The sequence below is a fragment of the Phascolarctos cinereus genome, unplaced genomic scaffold (assembly GCF_003287225.1).
Source record: "Phascolarctos cinereus isolate Bilbo 61053 unplaced genomic scaffold, phaCin_HiC Scaffold_5;HRSCAF=322, whole genome shotgun sequence".
Classification (NCBI taxonomy): domain Eukaryota; kingdom Metazoa; phylum Chordata; class Mammalia; order Diprotodontia; family Phascolarctidae; genus Phascolarctos; species Phascolarctos cinereus.
The window spans coordinates 445097680-445118483 of record NW_027555958.1 but is presented as its reverse complement, the minus strand read 5'-3'; the positions used below and the strand labels follow the sequence as shown (position 1 = coordinate 445118483).

General features: G+C 42.9%; 1 protein-coding gene and 1 long non-coding RNA gene across 2 annotated transcripts in view; one reads left to right on the top strand and one right to left on the bottom strand.

Annotated features, from left to right (window-relative positions):
* LOC110200199 (nuclear body protein SP140-like protein) overlaps positions 1–11904 on the bottom strand; it is a 60649-nt gene extending 48745 nt beyond the window's left edge. Inside the window, 5 exon segments of the mRNA XM_020975422.2 lie at positions 6511–6618; positions 9052–9159; positions 9570–9747; positions 10889–11039; positions 11745–11904. Of these exon segments, the coding sequence (XP_020831081.2) occupies positions 6511–6618; positions 9052–9159; positions 9570–9747; positions 10889–11039; positions 11745–11761 (562 nt within the window). The 5' untranslated portion in view covers positions 11762–11904.
* A 4464-nt stretch (positions 11905–16368) lies between these two features.
* LOC144457851 (uncharacterized) lies at positions 16369–20417 on the top strand. The gene is made up of 2 exons (XR_013487407.1): positions 16369–17047; positions 19028–20417. It is a non-coding gene; the product is annotated as an uncharacterized LOC144457851 (long non-coding RNA).
* Positions 20418–20804: the final 387 nt, after the last annotated feature.

The following is a 20804-nucleotide window of genomic DNA, read 5'->3' as shown; positions in this document are numbered from 1 at the left end:
TAGCTCTTAATATGTGTCAGGCTCTATCCGAAGTACTTTACAAGAATTATCCTATTGATCTTCATAGCACCCCCAGGAGACAAATGTTATTACAATTTCCATTTATAGATGAGGAAACTAAGGCAAACAGAGGTTGTGGCTTGCCCAGTGACACATTTCTAATGAGTGTCTGAGGCCAGATTTGAACTCAAATCCTCCTGACTCCAAGCCTGGCACTTTATCTACTGTGCCTTGCTGTTGAGCTCCCTGGGCCTGGATTTGCTTGGGAATTCAGCCTGTCTTGACTTTCTGGGTCACTAGCCATGGGGAAGTTATGCATGGCCTAATTTTTGAGACAAATATGTGCAAGATTGTGCTACACAGGGTATAATCCTACCATAGACACAAGGTATTTATGCCATGAGGCTTCTTTGAAAACAGAAGTGATTGAATAAGATTACTGGTTCTTTTGAAACCATTCATTGTTTTCCATATAACTGTCTCCCCTCACAACCCTCAGCCTACAGTGATGGTCTTGGAAGCTCTGTGAGAATTAGCCTAGGTCCATTGGGCCACTTAGGGATGTTAGGAGAATAAACTCATTTATTTAGATGCTGTGACTTCATCATCAGCACTCCTTGTCAGAAGCATCCTTGCTGTGTGACCCTCGGTAAGGCAATTTATATCTCTAAGATTCCTCAGTTTCCTTATCTGTTCTGACTCAGATGAAACAATATCTGTAAGTGCTCTTCAAACCTTAAAGCATCACAAAAATGTGAGCTGTTATGTCTGCTGCAGTTGTTACACATAACTAATGATAGCTTTGATTACTTTGGAAAACAGTCTATTCATATACCTTTACCGTTTTTCAACTGGGGAATGTCTCTTATTTTTATAAATTTGGCTCAGTTCCCTACATATACGAGAAATGAGACTTTTATCAGAGAGCCTTGCTTTAAAAATTTGCCCCCAGTTTCCTGCTTTCCTTCTAATGTTGGCTGAATTGATTTTGTTTGTGCAAAAAATATTTCAACTTCACATCATACAAATTGTCCATTTTACTTCCTGTCATATAGCATTGATTACAAAGATGAAAAACTAAAGGGACTTCCCTCAGGGACCTGACACACAGTCTCAGGGGATGTGATATGCACAGGAGATAGGAGGAAGGCATGATGTGGCATGAGGGGCAAAAGTGAGATCTGGGCGCAAAAGGGAGAGAAGAAAAGGTAGAGGAGTGGGTAAAACAATAAGGGTTTGTGAAAGAGAGTCCTGAGCAGAGGCGGGAGGTCTCCTAAAAGCCAAGTACCTTGCACATCTCTGGCAGATATACTCTCATCAAGGCTGCTTCTCTGGACGGGAGAACTCACATTGGATTCAGGTGTTGATTGATCTAGAGGGACTAGACAGCAAAAGAAAGCTTCAGTCAGAGAAGAGGCAGATGCAGAGGGACAGACACCTCCCTGACTCTTCACATCTTTTTCAGAGCCCCCTGTCTAGGCCCTAGATGCAGCTATGGATAGATGGAGCTGCTCAGGTGCCTGCAACCATAAGATGGGCCAGCTCCTTTGTGTGGTAGTTGGGAGTCCTCCAGAGCAGCCAGCCCTGGAAATGCCAGTGGGAGACAGGAGCAGATACCTTTCCTTGTACCCATAGGAAGACACAACTCTTGTGCAGAAGTTCTCCAGGACAGTCAGATTCAATCATCTACGTCCTGAGAATGGAGTGGGAGATAATAGAAGATGTCTCCTCCTGTCTCCCTAAACCCAAAGGAGCTCCCCTCCCAACATCTCCCCTTGCTCTAGGTTCCCCTCCTTAACACTTTTTCAATTCCTTCAGTTGCCTCTCCCTCCTGATTGGAGGACATTCAAGTATAGAGCAGGTACATTTCTCCCAAAGCAATTTTTTAAAATATAAATTTATGTATTTTTAGTTTTCAACATTCACTTGTACGAGTTTCTGACTTCCAAATTTTCACCCCATATCACCCCTCCCCCACCCCAAGATGGCATGCATTCTGAATATCCCTTCCCTTAGTCTGTCCTCTCTTCTATCTCTCTCCCCTTCTCTTATCCCCTTCCCCTTCTATTTTCCTGTAGGGCAGGATAGACTTCTGTACCCCATTTCCTGTATTTCTTATTTCCCAGTGCATGTGAAAACATTTTTTTTAAACATGTTTTAAAACTTTAGGTTTCAAATTTTCTCCTTCCTCCCTCCCCACCCACCCTCATTAAAAAGGCAAGCAACTTAATATAGGTTGTACATGTGCAGTTATGCAAAACATATCCATAGTAGACATGTTGTGAAAAACTAACTCTATTTCCCTTAATCCTATCCTGCCCTCCCATTTATTCTTTCTTTCTTTTGACCCTGTCCTCCTCAGAAGTATTTGCTTCTGATTACCCCTTTCCAATCTGCCCTCCTCTCTATCATCCCCTGCTCTCTTGTCCCCTTCTCCCCCTATTTTCCTGTAGGGTAAGACAGATTCTTTACCCAATTGAATGTGTATGTTATTCCCTCCTTAAGCTAAATCATATGAGAATAAGATTCACTCATTCCATCTCACCTTCCCCCATTTCCCCTCCACTGTAAGAGACTTTTCTGTTTCTTTTCGTGAGATAATTTACCACATCTACCTCTCCATTTCTTCTTCTCTGAGATAATCCTCTCTCATCCCTTAATTTTATTCTCCAGATATGACCCCTTAATCTTCAACTCCCTGTGCCCTCTATCTATCTATATATACATATCATATAATTTTTTCCTCCAACTACCCTAATACTGACAAAGGTCTCATGAGTTATAAATATCATCTTTCCATGCAGGAATGTAAACAGTTCAATCTTAATAAGTCTCTTATGATTTCTCTTTCCTGTTTACCTCTTCATGTTCCACTTGAGTCCTGTATTTGAAAGTCAAATTTTCTATTCAGCTCTGGTCTTTTCATCAAGAATTCTTGAAAGTCCTCTATTTCACTGAATGACCATTTTTTCCCCTGAAGGATTATACTCAGTTTTGCTGGGTAGGTGATTCTTGGTTGTAATCCTATCTCCTTTGCCCTCCGGAATATTATATTCCATGCCCTGCGGTCCTTTAATGTAGAAGCTGCTAAATCTTGTGTTATCCTGATTGTGTTTCCACAGTACTTGAATTGTTTCCTTCTGGCAGCTTGTAATATTTTCTCCTTGACCTGGGAACTCTGGAATTTGGCTATACATTCCTAGGAGTTTTCCTTTGGGGATCTCTTTCAGGAGGAGATCTGTGGATTCTTTCAATTTCTATTTTGCCCTCTGGTTCTAATATATCAGGGCAGTTTTCCTTGATAATTTCTTGAAAGATGATGTCTAGGCTCTTTTTTTGATCATGGCTTTCAGATAGTCCAATAATTTTTAAATTCTCTCTCCTGGATCTATTTTCCAGGTCAGTTGTTTTTCCAATGAGATATTTCACATTGTTTTCTAATTTTTCATTCTTTTGGATTTGTTTTACAGTGTCTTGATTTCTCATAAGTCACTAGCTTCCAATTGCTCTATTCTAATTTTTAAGGAAGTATTTTCTTCAGTAAGCTTTTGGACTTCCTTTTCCATTTGGCCAATTTTGCTTTTAGGCATTCTTCTCCTCATTGGCTTTTTGGACCTCTTTTGCCATTTGGGTTAGGCTATTTTTTAAGGTGTTATTTTCTTCAGTATTTTTTGGGTCTCCTTTAGCAAGATGTTGACTTGTTTTTGTGATTTTCTTGCAAAACTCTCATTTCTCTTCCCAGTTTTTCCTCTACTTCCCTTACTTGCTTCTCAAAATCCCTTTTGAGCTCTTCCAAGGCCTGGGACTGATTCATATTTTTCTTGGAGGCTTTGGATGTAGGAGCTTTGACTTTGTTGTCTTCTTCTGGTTGTATATTTTGATCTTCTTTTTCACCAAAGTAAGAAAATATAGTCTGACTTTTTTGCTGCTTGCTCATGATCTTGGCCAATTACTTGAGTTTAAACTCTTTGTTAAGGTACAAATCTGCTTCCAATGTGGAGAATGTATTGTCCCAAGCTTCAGGGGGTTTGTACAGCTGTTTTCAGAGATACTTGTAGGGACCTGTAAATTTTCAGTTCTTCCAAGGTGGTATGATAAGGGGCTAGGTGTTTACTCCTTTCCTGGCCTGTGACCACAAGTACTCCTTTCTGTCCTGTAACTGTGAGGAGGGGTTTCTCTCCACAGCCACTACAAGCTTCACTAAGCCAGGCTCCTCCTCACCCCAGCACCACTGCCCAGATCTGTGGCCCAGATCCAAACACAGGCAAAGCAAGAGATTCCTGACTCAGCACTGGCAAAGAGATCCCTGAACAACCTCTCTGATCAGCCACTGGATTCCCCCACAGTCTATGGTCCTGAAGCTTGGGAAGCAGCTGCCTCCTCCCCACCCCCGGGCCAGGCTTTTGGGGAATTGAGCTGAGATCCTGCCTTCCTGTCTCAGCACCGCAGAAACAGACTTTTCCCACTGACCTTCTAAGTTGTCTTTGGCATTTGTGGACTGAGGAGTCTGGAAACCTCCACAGCTGCCCAAGATTCAGTCCTCTGAGGCCTGCTCCAGGTTCGCTGTGGCCTGCGCACCCATGCCATGCTGTGCTGTGCTCCTAGCCCGAGCGGTATACCTTTCCGATCAATCATCCAGGTTGTCTTGGACTGGAAATTTGTTTCACTCTGTCTTTTTGTGGGTTCTGCTGCTTCAGAATTTGTGTAGAGCCATTTTTTTATGAGTATTTGGAGTGGTTTGGGGGAGAGCTCAAGCAAGTCACTGCTTTTACTCTGCCATCTTGGCTCCATCCCCCCAAAGCAATTCTTTATAGAGGTCTTTCAGAATAGAAGCTTTTCAGAAACTTTCAGAACTTTTCAAGTAATTCTCCATTTTCCATCAGCATCACAACTTGGTTCCTTCTTACTGGGTCTCCCCTGGCTCCCTACCTTTTTCAGTTTACTTGTGTGTGTTGTCTTCCTCTCTTAGAGGGTGAACTCCTGGTTGGCAGGGACTATTTTTCTTTTTTCAGTTGTATTTTCAGTGTGCTGAAGCACAGTGCCTGGCACAGAGTAGGTGCTTAATAAAAGTTTATTAACTTCATTTTTCCAGATGAAACCTCAGAGTTGTTTTGATTTGTATTTCTCTTATTTTTAATATTTTGGAGCATTTTTTTCATTATGGTTGTTAATAATTTGCCATTCTATTTTGAGAAATGCTTTTTTGTATCCTTGGAATACTCATTCATTGGGAAATGACTTGTGGCCTTATATTTTTGCTAGTTCACAATATATCTTAGATATGAAACCCATCACAGAGATTTCTGAACTGCTTCCTTTTCCAGTTATTCGCAAACCATCACTTTAATGAACCAGTTATAGGATTTTCTCAGTAATAATAATAGCTAACATTTATAGAGCTCTTACTGTGTGCCAGGCACTATGTGAAGTGTTTTACAAGAATTATCCCATTGATCTTCATAATTTTCTTAATGGATTTGCTAGAGAATTCAGCCTCTCATGAATTTCTGGATCACTAGCCATGGGGAAGGCATGCATGGCCTAATTTTTGAGACAAATATGTGCAAGATTATCCTACACAGGGTATAACCCTACCATACATACAAGGTATTTTTTCCATGAGGCTTCTTTGAAACAAAAGGGATTAAATAAAATTACTGGTTGTTTTGAAACCATTCAATTTTTTCCATATACCTGTCTCCCCCCACAACCCTCAGCCTACATTGATGGTCTTGGAACATCTGTGAAAATCAGCCTGGGCCCATTGGCCCACTTAGGGATATTAGGAAAATAAACTCATTTGTTCAGACTCTGTAACTTCAGAATCAGCACTCTGATGTCAGAAGCATCCTTGCTGTGTGACCCTGGGCAAGTCAATTCACATCTCTAAGATTCCTCAGTTTCCCTATGTGTTCTGGCTCAGATGAAACAATATGTGTAAGTACTCTTCAAACCTTAAAGTGCCTCAAAAATGTTAGCTGTTATTTCTTTTGCAGTTATTACATATAATTAATGATAGCTTTGATTTCTTCTGAAAACTACCAATTAGTATCCCGTTACCATTTATCAACTGTGGAATGACTCTTATTTTTATAAATTTGGTTCAGTTCCCTATATATTTGAGAAATGAGACTTTTATCAGAGAACCTTGTTTTAAAATTTTCCCTCCAGTTTCCTGCTTTCCTTCTAATTTTGGCTGCATTGATTTTTGTTTGTGCAATAATATTTTAATTTCATGTAATCCAAATTGTCCATTTGACTTCCTGTGATACAGCATTGATGACAAAGATGAAAAACTAAAAGGACTGCCCTCAGGGACCTGACACACAGAGAATGGGGGGATGTGACATGCACAGGTGGATAGGAGGAAGGCATGATGTGGCATGAAGGGCAAAGGTGAGACCTGGGCACAATAGAGGGAGAAGACAAGGGAGAAGAGTGGGTAAGACAAGAAGGATTTGTGTAAGAGAGTCCTGAGCAGAGGTGGGAGGTCCCCTAAAAGCTGAGTACCTTGGACAGAGCTTTGAGGAGTGCTTACAATCCATGCACTCTCATCCAGGCTGCTTCTCTGGAGAGGAGACCCCATATTGGCTTCTGATGTTGATTCATCTAGAGGCTCTAGAGAGCAAAAGAAAGCTTCAGTCAGAGAAGAGGCAGATGCAGAGGGACAGACACTTCCCTGACTCTTCACATCTTTTTCAGAGCCCACTGTCTAGGCCCTAGATGCAGCTATGGATGGAGCTGCTCAGGTGCCTGCAGCCATAAGATAGGTCAGCTCCTTTGTGTGGTAGTTGGGAGTCCTCCAGAGCAGCCAGCCCTGGAAATGCCAGTGGGAGACAGGAGCAGATACCTCTCCTTGTGCCCAAAGGAAAGGACAACTCCTGTGCAGAAGTCCTCCAGGACAGCCACATCCAGACTGAGAATGCCAGTGGGAGACAATAGAAGATGTCTCTTCCTGTTCCCCTGAACCCATGGGAGCGCCCCTCCCAACATCCCCCCTGGCTCTAGCTTCCCCTCCTTAACACCTTCTCAGTTCCTTCAGTTGCCTCTCCCTTCTGATTGGAGGACTCTCAAGGGGAGAGCAGGTACATTTCTCCCAAAGCATTTCTTTATAGAGGCCTTTCAGAATAGAGGCTTTTCAGAACCTTTTAGAACTTTTCTGATAACTGTCCATTTTCTATCAGCAGCTCAACTTGGTTCCCTTTTATTGGGTCTCTCTTGGCTCCCTACCTTTTTCAATTTACTTGCGTGTGTTGTCTTACTCCTTAAATTGTGAGCTCCTTGTTGGCAGGGACTGTTTTTCTTTTTTTACTTGTATTTTCAGTATTCTAAGGCACAGTGCCTGGCACATAGTAGGTGCTTAATAAATGTTTAATAAATTGAATTTTCCAGATAAAACCTCAGAGTTGTTTTGATTTGTATTTCTCTTATTTTTAATATTTTGGAGCATTTTTTCCATTGTGGTTGTTCATAGTTTGCCATGCTATTTTGAGAAATGCTTATTCATATCCCTGGAATACTCATTCGTTGGGAAGTGACTCGTGGTCTCATATTTTTGCTAGTTCACAATATATCTTGGACATGAAACCTATCTCAGAGATTTCTGAACTTCTTCCTTTTCTAGCTCTTCACAAACCATCTCTTTAATATGCCAGTTATAGGATTTTCCCAGGAATAATAATAGCTAACATTTATATAGCTCTTACTGTGTGCCAGGCTCTATGCTAACTAAGTTCTTTAGAAGCATTATCCCATTGATGTTCATAACAACCCCAGGAGACAAATGCTATCATAATTTCTAATATATAGATGAGGAAACTAAGGCAGACAGAGGTTGTGACTTGCTCAATGACACGCAGCTAGTGAGTGTCTGAGGCCAGATTTGAACTCAGGTCTTCCTGACTTCAAGCCTGGCACTTTATCTACTGTGCCTACCTGTTGACTCAGTGAGCCTAGATTTGTTAGGGAATTCAGCCTCTCATGACTTTCTGGGTAACCAGCCATCGGGAAGGCATGGATGGCTTAATTTTTGAGACAAATATGGGCAAGATTGTCCTATACAGGGTATAATTCTACTATAGAGACAAGGTATTTATTCCTTGACGCTTCTTTGAAAACAAAAGTGATTTGCATATGGAAGTGATTGTTGATAAATCAAAATAAATTAATTTTTAAAAAGAAAACAAAAGTGATTGAATAAAATCACTGGTTATTTTGAAACCACGGAATTTTTTCCATATAACTGTCTCCCCCCACAACCCTACATTGATGGTCTGAGAACAACTGTGAGAATCAGCCTGGGCTCATGGGCCCACTTAAGAATTTTAGGAGAATAAACTCATTTATTTAGATGCTCTGATTTCAGAATCAGCACTCCTATGTCAGAAGCATCCTTGCTGTGTGATCCTGGGCAAGGCAATTCACATCTCTAAGATTGCTCAGTTTCCTTATCTGTTCTGGCTCAGTTGAAACAATATCTGTAAGTATTCTTCAAACCTTAAAGTGCCTCAAAAATGTAAGCTGTTATTTCTGTTTCAGTTGTTACGTATAACATATGATAGCTTTGATTACTTCTGAAAACTGCCTATTTGTATCCCTTTACCATTTATCAACTGAGGAATGGCTCTTATTTCTATAAATTTGTCTCAGTTCCCTATATATTTGAGAAATGAGACCTTTATCAGAGAATCTTGTTATAAAAAATTTCCCCCAGTTTCCTGCTTTCCTTCTAATTTTGGCTGCGTTGATTTTGTTTGTGCAAAAATGTTTTAATTTTATGTAATCCGAATTATCCATTTGACTTCCTGTGATATTATAATGATTACAAAGATGAAAAGCTAAAGGGACTGCCCTCAGGGACCTGACACACAGCCAATGGGGGGATGTGATATGCACAGGTGGATAGGATGAAGACATGATGTGGCATGAGGGGCAAAGGGGAGACCTGGGCACAATAGGGAGAGACAACAAAGGAGAAGAGTGGGTAAATCAAGAAAGATTTGTGTAAGAGAGTCCTGAGCAGAGGTGGGAGGTCCCCTAAAAGCTGAGTACCTTGGACAGAGCTTTGAGGAGTGCTTATAATCCATGCACTCTCATCCAGGCTGCTTCTCTGGAGAGGAGACCCCATGTTGACTTCTGATGTTGATTCATCTAGAGGCTCTAGAGAGCAAAAAGAAAGCTTCAGTCAGAGAAGAGGCAGATGCAGAGGGACAGACACTTCCCTGACTCTTCACATCTTTTTCAGAGCCCACTGTCTAGGCCCTAGATGCAGCTATGGATGGAGCTGCTGAGGTGCCTGCAACCATAAGATGGGCCAGCTCCTTTGTGTGGTAGTTGGGAGTCCCCCAGAGCGACCAGCCTGGAAATGCCAGTGGGAGACAGGAGCAGACACCTCTCCTTGTGACCATAGGAAAGGACACTCCTGTGCAGAAGTCCTCCAACAGAGCCAGACCCAATCATCTATGCCCTGAGAATGCCAGTGGGAGACAATAGAAGATGTCTCTTTCTGTCTCCCTGAACCCATAGGAGCTCCTCTCCCAACATCCCCCCTGGTTCCAGGTTCCCCTTACCATCTCTGAATTGCTTTTGGATTTGGACTAGTAGTGGGTATTCCTGCAGGTTGGTGGGATGAAACAAGGCTGCCAGGATCTTGGAGCTGAATTTCTTCTCCAGCTGCATGAGGATGCTGTATGTACATATGGACCCCTTGCATATAGGCACCAATTTTTGGTACTTCTTTTGAGCACACTAAGAATTGTTGAGAAGAGAGAGTTACTGTCATGGTTATCAGATCATTCTGTGGTTCCAGAAAGGGACTTCCCACCATGGTGTAGAATCTTGAGACTATCCTCAGCTTCCATGCTTGGGATCATTTTGAACTCTTCCCTCCTCCTCTCTTTCAAGCCAGTGGTGGTTGGGAAGCTCTGGACCTCTTTCCCTGACCACCCCTCTCATATCTGGATTCCCCTCTTACTACACCTTAGGATAGTGGAAAGATCCTTGGAGTCACTCCAATCCTGTCTCAGAGCCTTATGACCTGTGTGACTCTGGGCAAGTCACTCAATCTTTCTCAGCCTCAGTCACCTCATTCATAAAAAGGGGATAATAATAGCCACTTCTTCTAGGACTTTTGGGAGGCTCAACGAAGGCAACATATGGAAAGTGCTGGGCAAACCTTCAGTGTTCTGCAAATGCTGGCTTATATTGCTATGAAGGAGCCTCTCACTTTGTAGCAATTATTACCAGAGATTCCTGCCTTCTCTCCCCACAGTTCCTGTTTACTTTGTTTTCACAGTCAGTGGGGCAAGGAGATCAACTAGGAACGTTCTGCAGTAGTTCAGGCTTGAGGTGAAGAGGACCTGAACCAGGTTGGTGCCTGTGTGAGTGCAGAGGAGGGAGATGTTTAGGAGGTGGAATCCAAAGACTTGGCAACAGATTGGATGTGTGTGGAGGAGGGGGAGAGAAAGAAAGAGACAGAGAGAAAGAGAGGGGGAGGGGATTGAAGAGGGGAGGAAAGAGAGGGAGAGGAAAAGGGGGAGGGAGAGAGAGAGAGGAGATGATTGCAGGGCCCAACCACTGCCTCTTTCATGAAGCTTTTCCTCATACCCTCTCAATTGCCAGTGCCCTCCCTCCCAAACCACCTGATATGTGTTTGTATTTATTCACTTAGTATACTTCTACTACCCATAGTTTTATATATACTTCTGGTCTCCCCCATCAAAATGTCAAGTAGGGATCATTTCATTCTTTGTATTTCCATCCATCCCTAGCACTTGTCATAGTGCCTGGCACACAGTAGGCACTTAATAAACATTGGTTTATTGATTGAATGTGTAAGTTTGATGTGGTAGTGGACAGTGCCATGAGCCAGGTGGTGGAGGGTACTCACTTGGTACATTTCCTCAGAGATAACAGAGTGGTCTCGCAGTATCTCCAGGAAAGGAGAAGGGGTATTTATGGCCTTGGATATTTCCAATTTATTCTTTTTAAAGGTCTCGACAAGGTTGTCCTCAACCATCTTCCTCTCTAGATCTGACATCCTGTGGAAAGAAGACAGGGAGGATGTGCTCTCTGAGGGCGGCTTCCTCTTCAGAAGACTGAAGCCACAGAACCAGGAAGGGGGCAGACCCTGTGAGGTTAGAGGAGCACAGCAAGTAAGTGTTGCTGAGGGGATTTTTTTCCCCTTCCTCTGGCCTCATCTGTGATGGCTGATGCAATCATAAGTGTGACTGGTGGCCTAAGATTCTTTTCCTTCCACAAGGGGCTCACGAGGACCCAATGTCATGGAGGGGGTATTTTCCCAAAGAGGGGAGGTTTGGGTTTTCTCCCTCTTAATCATTATACTTTCTGGGGATAAAACTCCAGGGAAGTCTCCAAAAACCAGAAAAGTGATTTGTCACTGACCAACTGCTTCTGATGGGCAAGGAAATCCCCAAACCCCCAAAACAGCAGTGTTGAGCTCTCCAGACCACTAACCCCCCAAGTCATCACCCGGGGAACAACTCCCACTGCAGAAAAGGGGTCTGCTATACCCAGCAGCAATGATACCAATGGCTCACCAAATGCCACCACTTGTGGAAAAAAGTCAGCCTAGCGGAAGGTGCTCTAAAGGTGAGACAAGAGGCATATTCCACACTTTCTAAACCCTGCCACCACCTTAATTGCCACCTCCCCTCAGACCCTGATATAAAGAGCCCTGGGAACAGCAGTACCTCCCGGATTACCCCGTTTCCAACCAAGCTCACCCCCCACCAGCGGTCATTGTCCAGGGAAGCAGCCTTTTTGGAGATAAGAACAGCTTCTGTTGGTGCTACAGATCCCCAGCTCTTCAGCAGCCACAGCAACTGAAAATCTCAAGAAGTTCTCGGTACTGATACAGTGATTCAACATCAAAAATGACTGTGGCTTTAACAAAGGAAGTGACACAGAAGATGCTAAAGAAATCTGCCTTTCTACTGAGCCCCTAAGGACCATGGGGACTTTCCACAGGACTTAAAGCTGAAACTTCATAGATGTGTGTATGTGAGGAGGGGGGAGGTTGTCTCTCCACCTCCAGTTAGAATGGGCACTCTTTGAGAACAGGGACCATCTTGCTTTTCTGTTGCATCCTCACCACTTAGCACTGTTCTTAGTAGATATTATATATTTAATTTACTCAATGCTTCATTTATTTATTCATTCATTCACTCATTCCTTTATCCTTCTATCCATTCATTTTTCCCATTCATTAGTTCATTCATTCTTTCATTCCTCCACTCATCTTTTGTTACCTGGCTTTGTTTCCAACTTCTGTACATTTCTTTTTTTTTTTACCTTTTTTTAGGCATTTGGGGTTAAGTGACTCACCCAGGGTCACACAGCTAGTAAGTGTCAACTGTTTGGTCTGAGGTCGGATTTGAACTCAGGTCCTCCTGACTTCAGGGCCAGTGCTCTATCCAGTGTGCCACCTAGCTGCCCCCATGTACCTTTCTTTTAAAAACCTAAATTGGTTAATGAGTTCCCTATGCAACCACACATTGGCCTTTTCAGGTAAATCTCATTTTTCCTCCCCATTTGAATTGTTTCTCTTTGTTTCCTCAGAATTTGATTATTTCAGGGGTCTCCCATCCCTGCTGGGCTGCCTTTCCTTGGGAAGTCTGTTCCTCTGACCCTTCTGCAATCTGCTCTCCCAAAACCTGTTGTGCAGGTCAGATGCCATTTCCCCGTCCTGTTAGTAAGAATCAGATCACAATGAGATTCCCCTTGCTGGCCCTGTCACCTTTTGAAGGACAAAAGGATCATGGAGGCAAGTCAATAACCTTAGATTGAGAGCTCCAGTGGGTATCTGGATAACTGAGGTTTCCCATCACTGTTATCTGGTTCCTCTGTGCCTGGTTTGTGACCTTGTTGCCTCATGAGACTTTTCTTAGGCAGCTCAGCTAGGGCTAGGTGAGATTGCGGATAACAGCCTCCAAAGAGGTGGGCTGGGGGCAGTTAGGTGGCGCAATGGATAGAGCACCGGTCCTGAAGTCAGGAGTACCTGAGTTCAAATCCAGCCTCAGACACATAATATTAGCTGTGTGATCCTGGGCAAGTCACTTAACCCCATTGCCTAGTTTGAAAAAAAAAGGAAAAAAAACCAAAGAGGTGGGCTGTCATTTGGGGCACTGTCCCTTCCTCCCTTCTCTCCTCTGACCCTGTCACTGGCCTAGAGCAGGCTCCCATCATCACCTCACTCCTAGACTATGGCAAGTACCCATGGGGGGGGGGTGTCCCTGTCTCAAATCTCTCTCCACCCCAGGCCATCCTCCACTCAGCCACCAAAGTGATTTTTCTAAAATGCAGGTCTGACCGTGAGCCACGGAAGCCTGGCTGTGGTCCCTGCTCAGTCTCTCCCTCTCCTTCCTCCGGGAGGCCTGGTGAAGTAGAAGACATATAGTGCCCTAACGGTTAAGAGAATATTAAAATTGCTTTTCCAGTACTTTGTGAAACCCCAGTTTATTCTGTAACTTGAAAGGCATCTTAACGTCCTTTCACTCTTATCTTGAACTGGTACCAAAAGAATTGCTTTTATGTCCCTTAGCTTATGTTCCCCCTGTCCTTTAATTTTTAACCTGTGCTTGGATAGAGCACCAGCCATGAAGTCAGAAGGACCTGAGTTCAAATCCAGTCTCAGACCAAACACTTGACACTTACTAGCTTTATAACCCTGGGGGAGTCACTTAACCCCAACTGCCCCCCCAAAAAAAGTTTAACCTGAGCCCTCATGCCCTGCAAACCATAAAGAATTCCCTTGTCTCCCTCATCCTATGTCATAAAATCCTTTCTTGACCTGTCTCTAATTTTTAATCCCCATAAAACTTTTTTTAATTTAGTATTTTATTTTTCCCCAGTTACATGTAAAAACAATTTTTGACATTCATTTTTAAAACTTTGAGTTCCAAATTCTCTCCCTTCCCTCCCCCCACATTGAGAAGGCAAGTAATGTGATATAGGTTGTACATGTGCAGTCATGCAAAATATATACGTATGAGTCATGTTGTAAAAGAAAACACAGACAAAAAAAACCTCAAGAAAAATAAGTTAAAAAAAGTATGTTTCAATTTGTATTCAGACACCATCAGTTCTTTCTCTGAGGATGCCCCATAAAACTTCTAAAACTATCTCGTAAGCAACCATCTTCCTCATCCTGTCCTTATAAAACTGTCCCCGTCCCTCTTTAAGTTGCCCTCTTTCCAGGGCTAGCCCGCTGCTTTTGCATCAATAAAGCTCCCAGTACTGACAGAGAAGGTCTAAGTGAATTCTTTCACACCTGAACCTGCTCTCCCAACTCTAAATCTCAACATAAAATGGTGTCAAAACCCAGGAATCCAAATATTAATTGGACTCTGCTGATCTCCTGGCCACTGAGATAACAGGTAAGCGCCCTTTTCTTTGTTCTCTTCCCCAGATGTTTTCTGCTCCTACTGTCTCCCTAGGTAAGAGACCCCTGGAGTGCCAGCGGCATCTGACGCACCACTGACCTCTGGGCGGTTGGTCGGATTGTTGACTCCCCTATAAAGGGATGCCCTTGTACTGGGTCAGTCACATATTTTTCCTGTCCAGTGTCTTGGGACGCTAAGACAAGGGAGAGGCTGCTAGGAGACTGTTAGGATGGGAAATTCGGGGAAAGAGATCTTAAAGAAAAGCGCCTAGTATTCCATTGTAACACAGACTGACCTCATTGTAATCTAGAAAAATGATTTGTAAAAGGGATTTCTAAACAAGACACGCTTAGTAAGAAATTTGATCGGGCAGCTAGGTGGCACAGTGGACAGAGCACCGGCCCCAGATTCGGGAGGACCTGAGTTCAAATTCGACCTCAGACACATAACACTTACTAGATGTGTGACCTTGGGCAAGTCACTTAACCCCATTGCCTAGCAAAAAAAAAAGAAAAGAAATTTGGTCTCCAAAAAAGGCACCTTGCTCTGCTTGAGCAGACTTCTATTCCCCCTGAACCCTGGTTTAACCTATGTTGTTCTTTCACCTCCCCTGTGGGACACTGGGGAGGCGGGTAGGTGGGCCTTCATGCCTGGTTTTCTTTGGGGGTCCCTGTGCCCCATTTCAGGGTCTTCATGCCCTGTAGGCCTTTGAGGTTGGTTTTCTTTGGGGGGTCCCTGCACCCTGTTTTTGAGGTTTCATTTTCTAGTACATGCAGCTCAAAATTCCTGGGAGGATGGGAATGCTTGAGGCTTATCTGATAAGTCTCAAAGAAGAAACAAGGAACTACAGCTCTTCTTCAGCTGAGACTGGAAGGTATGTAAGCCTCCTTTCTCTCCCTGTCTCTTTCTCACCCTGCAGTTGGGGTGGCTCTCCAAGCACCTAGGAAGGCTGACTTCTCAGGTTCCATTAGGTCAGACAGCCTCATAGCTATCTCACACTCAGCCAGAACTCTCAGGCTCTAAATCCAGCAGTTAGAGGTCATGGACCTGGGCACCCCTTCCACAAAATAGAGGACAGACTCCCTATCTGGAATCATAGGCCCAATTCTGTCAATTCTTATACTTCTCTCAGCACTAGGAAATTGGGAAAACTGCAAGTATGTCCTTCCCTCTACATCCCTGTCTTCATACTCATTCCTACGGGATCTCCCTTCTCTCCTGGCCTCCTGGCCACCAGATCCTCGAAGACAGACTCCATGGGAAGTTCCTCTGGGTTAGAACTGGAAAAAGTTTGGTCTCCAAGTCCTTGAAAAGGAAAGCTTTGTGTCTGGTAAACTTTGTTATTGTGATAAGGCTAATTTAATTGGGTATGTTCTTGCCTTAGGAAGAAAAAAAACCTGAACTTCCCAAAGTAAACACCTTTTGGTACTTAGGAATTTGTGATTATTGAGAATTTTGGTTTTATGGCACTTAGGGGATTTGTGATACTTAAAAGACATTTTATACCAACTTGGTTTTGATAAATTCCTATCTTTAAGGTTTCCAGCTAATTTACTTCATAAAAAGTTTACTGATTATTGTTTTAACATCAGGATAAATTGCAAGCTTTTTTTTTTAAAGAAAGGGAAATACTTTTTACAAAGAAATGTTCTGCAAAATTTTTTTGAATGTGATTTTTAGAAGGCCTATTAAATTTCCTTTTGCAAGCTAATTTGTTGCAACAATTTGATACTGATAACAATTATGTCCAAGTCTACTGTGAATTTTCCAAGTTTCATTCCTAGGGTTGTTGTGTTCTTGGATCAGCCTTAAATAGGTGCTTTCAGAGAAAAAGGGTCAATGGTTCATGCTGCAGGTACCATAAGAAAGGACACTGGTTCAAATCCGGCCTCAGACACTTGACATTTACTAGCTGGTGAGTCATTTAACCCCTATTGCCAGAAGAAGAAGAAGAAGAAAAGAAGAAGAAGAAGAAGAAGAAGAAGAAGAAGAAGAAGAAGAAGAAGAAGAAGAAGAAGAAGAAGAAGAAGAAGAAGAAAGACACTGATCTGGAGAACGTAGGTTTGAAAAGTTTAATTCCCCACTCTAAGGTTGTTCTGGTTTTTTAAGGCAATCAGGGTTAAGCAATTTGCCCAGGGTTATATAGCCAGTAAGTTTCAAATGTCTGAGACCAGATTTGAACTCAGGTCCTCCTGACTCCAAGGCCAGAGCTCTATCTACTGTGCCGTTTAGCTGCCCCCACTCTAAGTTTTTAAGGGGTGGACATAGAAGTGAAAAAGTTAGGACAGCTAAGACTTCTTAGTAGTTTCTGGAAGTTTTGAGATTGATGGTTATAGCCTCCTTACAACCCTGGTCACTCCCTTCTTCCACTCCCTTCCCTTGAGTCAAGAGAGTATCTCAGTGGGGACTGCAAACAGCCTTAGAGTTTTTCCGTTAACCCCTCTCATCCCAGATCAGACTAGGAAAAGAGAGTTTCACCCTTTCCCCCACCTGCAAATTCACTTTCCCCCACTTAGCCAAAGGAAGGAGGGGGAAGGGCAGCAGCTACAGGCAGGAAGTATCTTTCAGCACACAGCTGAGGGGAGAGAGTGAAAGGGGATGGATGGGTCAAGGTAAAGAAGCCAGCCAGTCTGCGTCTGCACTTGGTAATCCAGCTCATTCTTCTATCAACAATTTTTATATGATCTGGAAATGCAATTATTGTCACCTGAAGTTTGTTGTTTGTGTTACAGCCAGAACACTTTAGTTATCACTTATGAAAATTGTAAGATTGTTGGTTATTGTTTTAATGCTAAAACCTAAAGCTGGTAATTGATTACTCTCCGTGTGTGTGTGTGTGTGTGTGTGTGTGTGTTGTGTGTGTGTGTGTGTGTGTGTGTTGGAAAAGAGCAGTCCTCAGGGCTAGTCAAAAAACACAGCCCATAGAAATTCTAAAGGTACATGGAGTGGATAAGGCAGCCCCCTTTTTGGGATCGCTGTTGATCCTCCTTAATTTTGCAAATTTGCCAGAGATCTTGTTTGAATTATGGAGTTCCTAAACAAGGAATCTGGCTTGATGAGAATTCGATAGTATATAGAAATGATCTCTAGTGATTGGCTTTTGCACGTGGATAAGTTTACATTTAAGATGTGAGTCCAGGCAAATTTTTGATTAGTGAAACCTGCCATCTGAGGTAAAAACTCATGGGACCATAGCGAGTTGTGTTATGAATTGTCTGATGGATCATAAAAATCCATCGATAATCAATAGTCAATAATCCACCATCTGAGAGATATGCCACAAGCTACTCAGAGAGAATGTGACTGTTACAGGTGCAGGTCTGCATCTGGAAGAGCTGAGAGGACAGTCTTAGCCTCAGCCTAAGATGGGATCCTCCTGGCTCAGTTTCCCCATTGTGTTCCTTTGAAAAGTAATGTTTCCCACCTGACTACTCCTGAGTCTGGCTATGAGGTAGACTTGATACTACATGGTTGGAAAACTGTGATGTTTTATCTAATCATGTCCTTGCCTTTCCTTTTTATGGCAAATTTCTGTAATCAAAGCAAATGGTCAGTAAAAGATGTGAGCACAATGCAAGCATGGGAAATCTTGCTGTTTTCAATCTGAATGTGCAGTCATCCCGTATCCCAAACAGTTGGGTAAATTAACACTCCTGCATAGCCACGTGAAAGATTAAATCCCTGGAATAGAACATTCTTTCTGAAGGATATGGGAATAATTAGACAAAGGAAAACAAATTTGTGAAACAAAGGTACAAACACAATGTTGAATAGTTATAACTAAGTCTGGGATACCTCTGAGCTACTATATTAAAATGTGTCTTTTCGATCTAAGCTATTCAACCTAAGATTATATTCCTTTCTACATCTTCAATAACTTAACAAATGAGTATTGGCCTAGTCATCTGCCTGTTACTAGATATATATGTCTGTATAGGACAAGGTCCTTAAATGTTTCAAAATGATGTAAGAATAATTGGGTAGTGGTACAACTGATTGAGAGACCTAGCTGTTATTCTATTAATTACTGAAACAAAATCAGAGACATCTTCAGTTTGGGGGAAAGATTTCAATGCAATTTTCTAAGAGGGAAGTAACTTATGCAAAATTTTTGCAATAATGCAATTATCAATGCATTAATTAATTAATTAATTATGTCAACTTCATTTAAAGTTTACTACTCTTGTGGAAATAATACCTGTTTATTCTGTGTGTCCTGTGGTACAAATATAATTTATTATAAACAATTTACTGATATGTACTGTTTGGGAATTAATTACTTATGGATCTTCCCAAGTCTTTTATGATAATTGTAAAGTCAATAAAAGTCAGTCTCTTATAAGGAAATTCATTTATGTAACTACTGAACTGAAGGGTAGAAAGCTTCTACCTGCAAAAGTGTTGTTATATGTGTAGAGTTGAGTCCTCAACAGCATCTGATCCTCCTAAAAGAATTGGAATCAGAGTGGAAATTTTTGAGGAAACAACAAGATCAGATAATCCTGTATGCCAAAAGCAAATAATAGCATCATGGGGCTCTTGGTTTCTTTCTTTGTTTTCCTCTATTCTGATGTCATTTTAATGCTCATTCTATTTGGGCTCTGCCTATTGAACTCGCTTGTCAGATTATCAGCCGACCCCCTACAGATGCTCATGCAACAAGGATGCCTGTTTCACACTCTCCTCATCCCCTGGATGCTGCTTCAGCCTCATTTTACTCCCCTTCCCACTCCCACTCAGGCAGAGAGAGCTCCTTTGTCCCTGTCTCAAAAGCATTTGGGTGGATGGTGAGGCAGGCAGGAGTACTGAGGCAGATGGAGCAAGCAGGATGCATGATGTGAGAGATGGGATAAGATGCAGGATGTGACCAGTCAGAGGAGTGATCAAAGACTATGCATTGAAACCCTTCACCTGCGGACTTGCCTGCATGCTTTCTAGCGCTACTTTGTTCTGGGCCCCACCTTAAACCACTTCTCCTGTTCCTACCTCACCCTGTGCCTAGGGTTAGGGATTGGAAGTCTGATGCCTTAATTCAAATAGGGAACTCTGCGGCGGAGTACATAATTGCTGAGTGTGTCATCATCATTCCCAGGATACTAGCTTACTCCCCATAGCTCTCCCTTTATTCCCTGAAAACCTTGCATAGAATTTACCCTTTGAGCACAGGCAGCCTCTTGGATGCCAGACATCCACTCTGGCCTGATATCTCCCCCTGTTTCCTCCTGGGTCGTCGTTCCTCCATCATTTTACTCGCTTTTATATTTGGTCTGTGTTTGTTTAACTTCCTGGTTCGCTTCGTGGCTTCTCACCTGCAGAAGTTCCACTTTTATAACAGCCCTTACCCTTGGTGTTCCCCCAGAGGTTTTCCTCTCTTGGTCCTGGACTCAGCTGGCACCGCATTCTGCACCCCGACGCTGACCACCCCTTTGCAACCTATTCTTGGACCTTGAAATAGACTCTTCGCCCCTGTTCAGCAGGAAGCAGTTACTGAAGATAATGACCTTCGACCCTTCCCCCCTTCCCCCCCTTCCCCCCCCACGCCCCCAGAAAGATTTCTCCTGCCTAGTGTTTGAATGGGGAACGAAGCGGAAGACATACAGTGCCCGAAGGGTTAAGAGAATATTAAAGTTGCTTTTCCAGTACTTTGTGAAACCCCAGTTTATTCTGTAACTTGAAAGGCATTTTAAAGTCCTTTCACTCTTATCGTGAACCGGTACCAAAAGAATTGCTTTTATGTCCCTTAGCCTACCTTCCCTCTGTCCTTTAAATTTTAACCTGTGCTCTCATGCCCTGTAAACTATAAAGAATTCCCTTCGTCTCCCTCATTCTATGTCATAAAATCCTTTCTTGACCTGTCTCTAATCTTTAACCCCCATAAAACTTCTAAAACTATCTTGTAAGCAACCATCTTCCTCATCCCGTCGTTATAAAACTGAACCTGTCCCTCTTTAAGTTATTAGTCCTCTTTCCAGGACTAGCCCGCTGCTTTTGCATCAATAAAACTCCCAATACTTACAGAGAAGGTCTAAGTAAATTCTTTCACCCCTGAACCAGCTCTCCCAACTCTAAACCTCAATACCAGCACGATCTGCCCCATCACTCTCTCTCCCTCCTGCAACCTGGGTTACCGTGGCCTCCCCTTCTTCTTACCTGAAGTGCTTCACAGTGGGTCAATCTGGCCTTTGGGAAATCCAGGAAGGTCTGCTCTGGGACCTTGTTCAATATCACCAAATCCCTCACTTCCGTTTAAAAGCTTCCATTTCTTAGGAACTGAAAGTGAAAGCACTTTCTGCCAATGAGGCAGTGAGCCTAGGGTAGGAAAGGCTGTCTGAGTGCCTGAATCAGTTGGCTTGGCAGGGCTCCAGCCCTCGGTCCCTGCCCCCAGGAGGGTGAAGGGGAGGG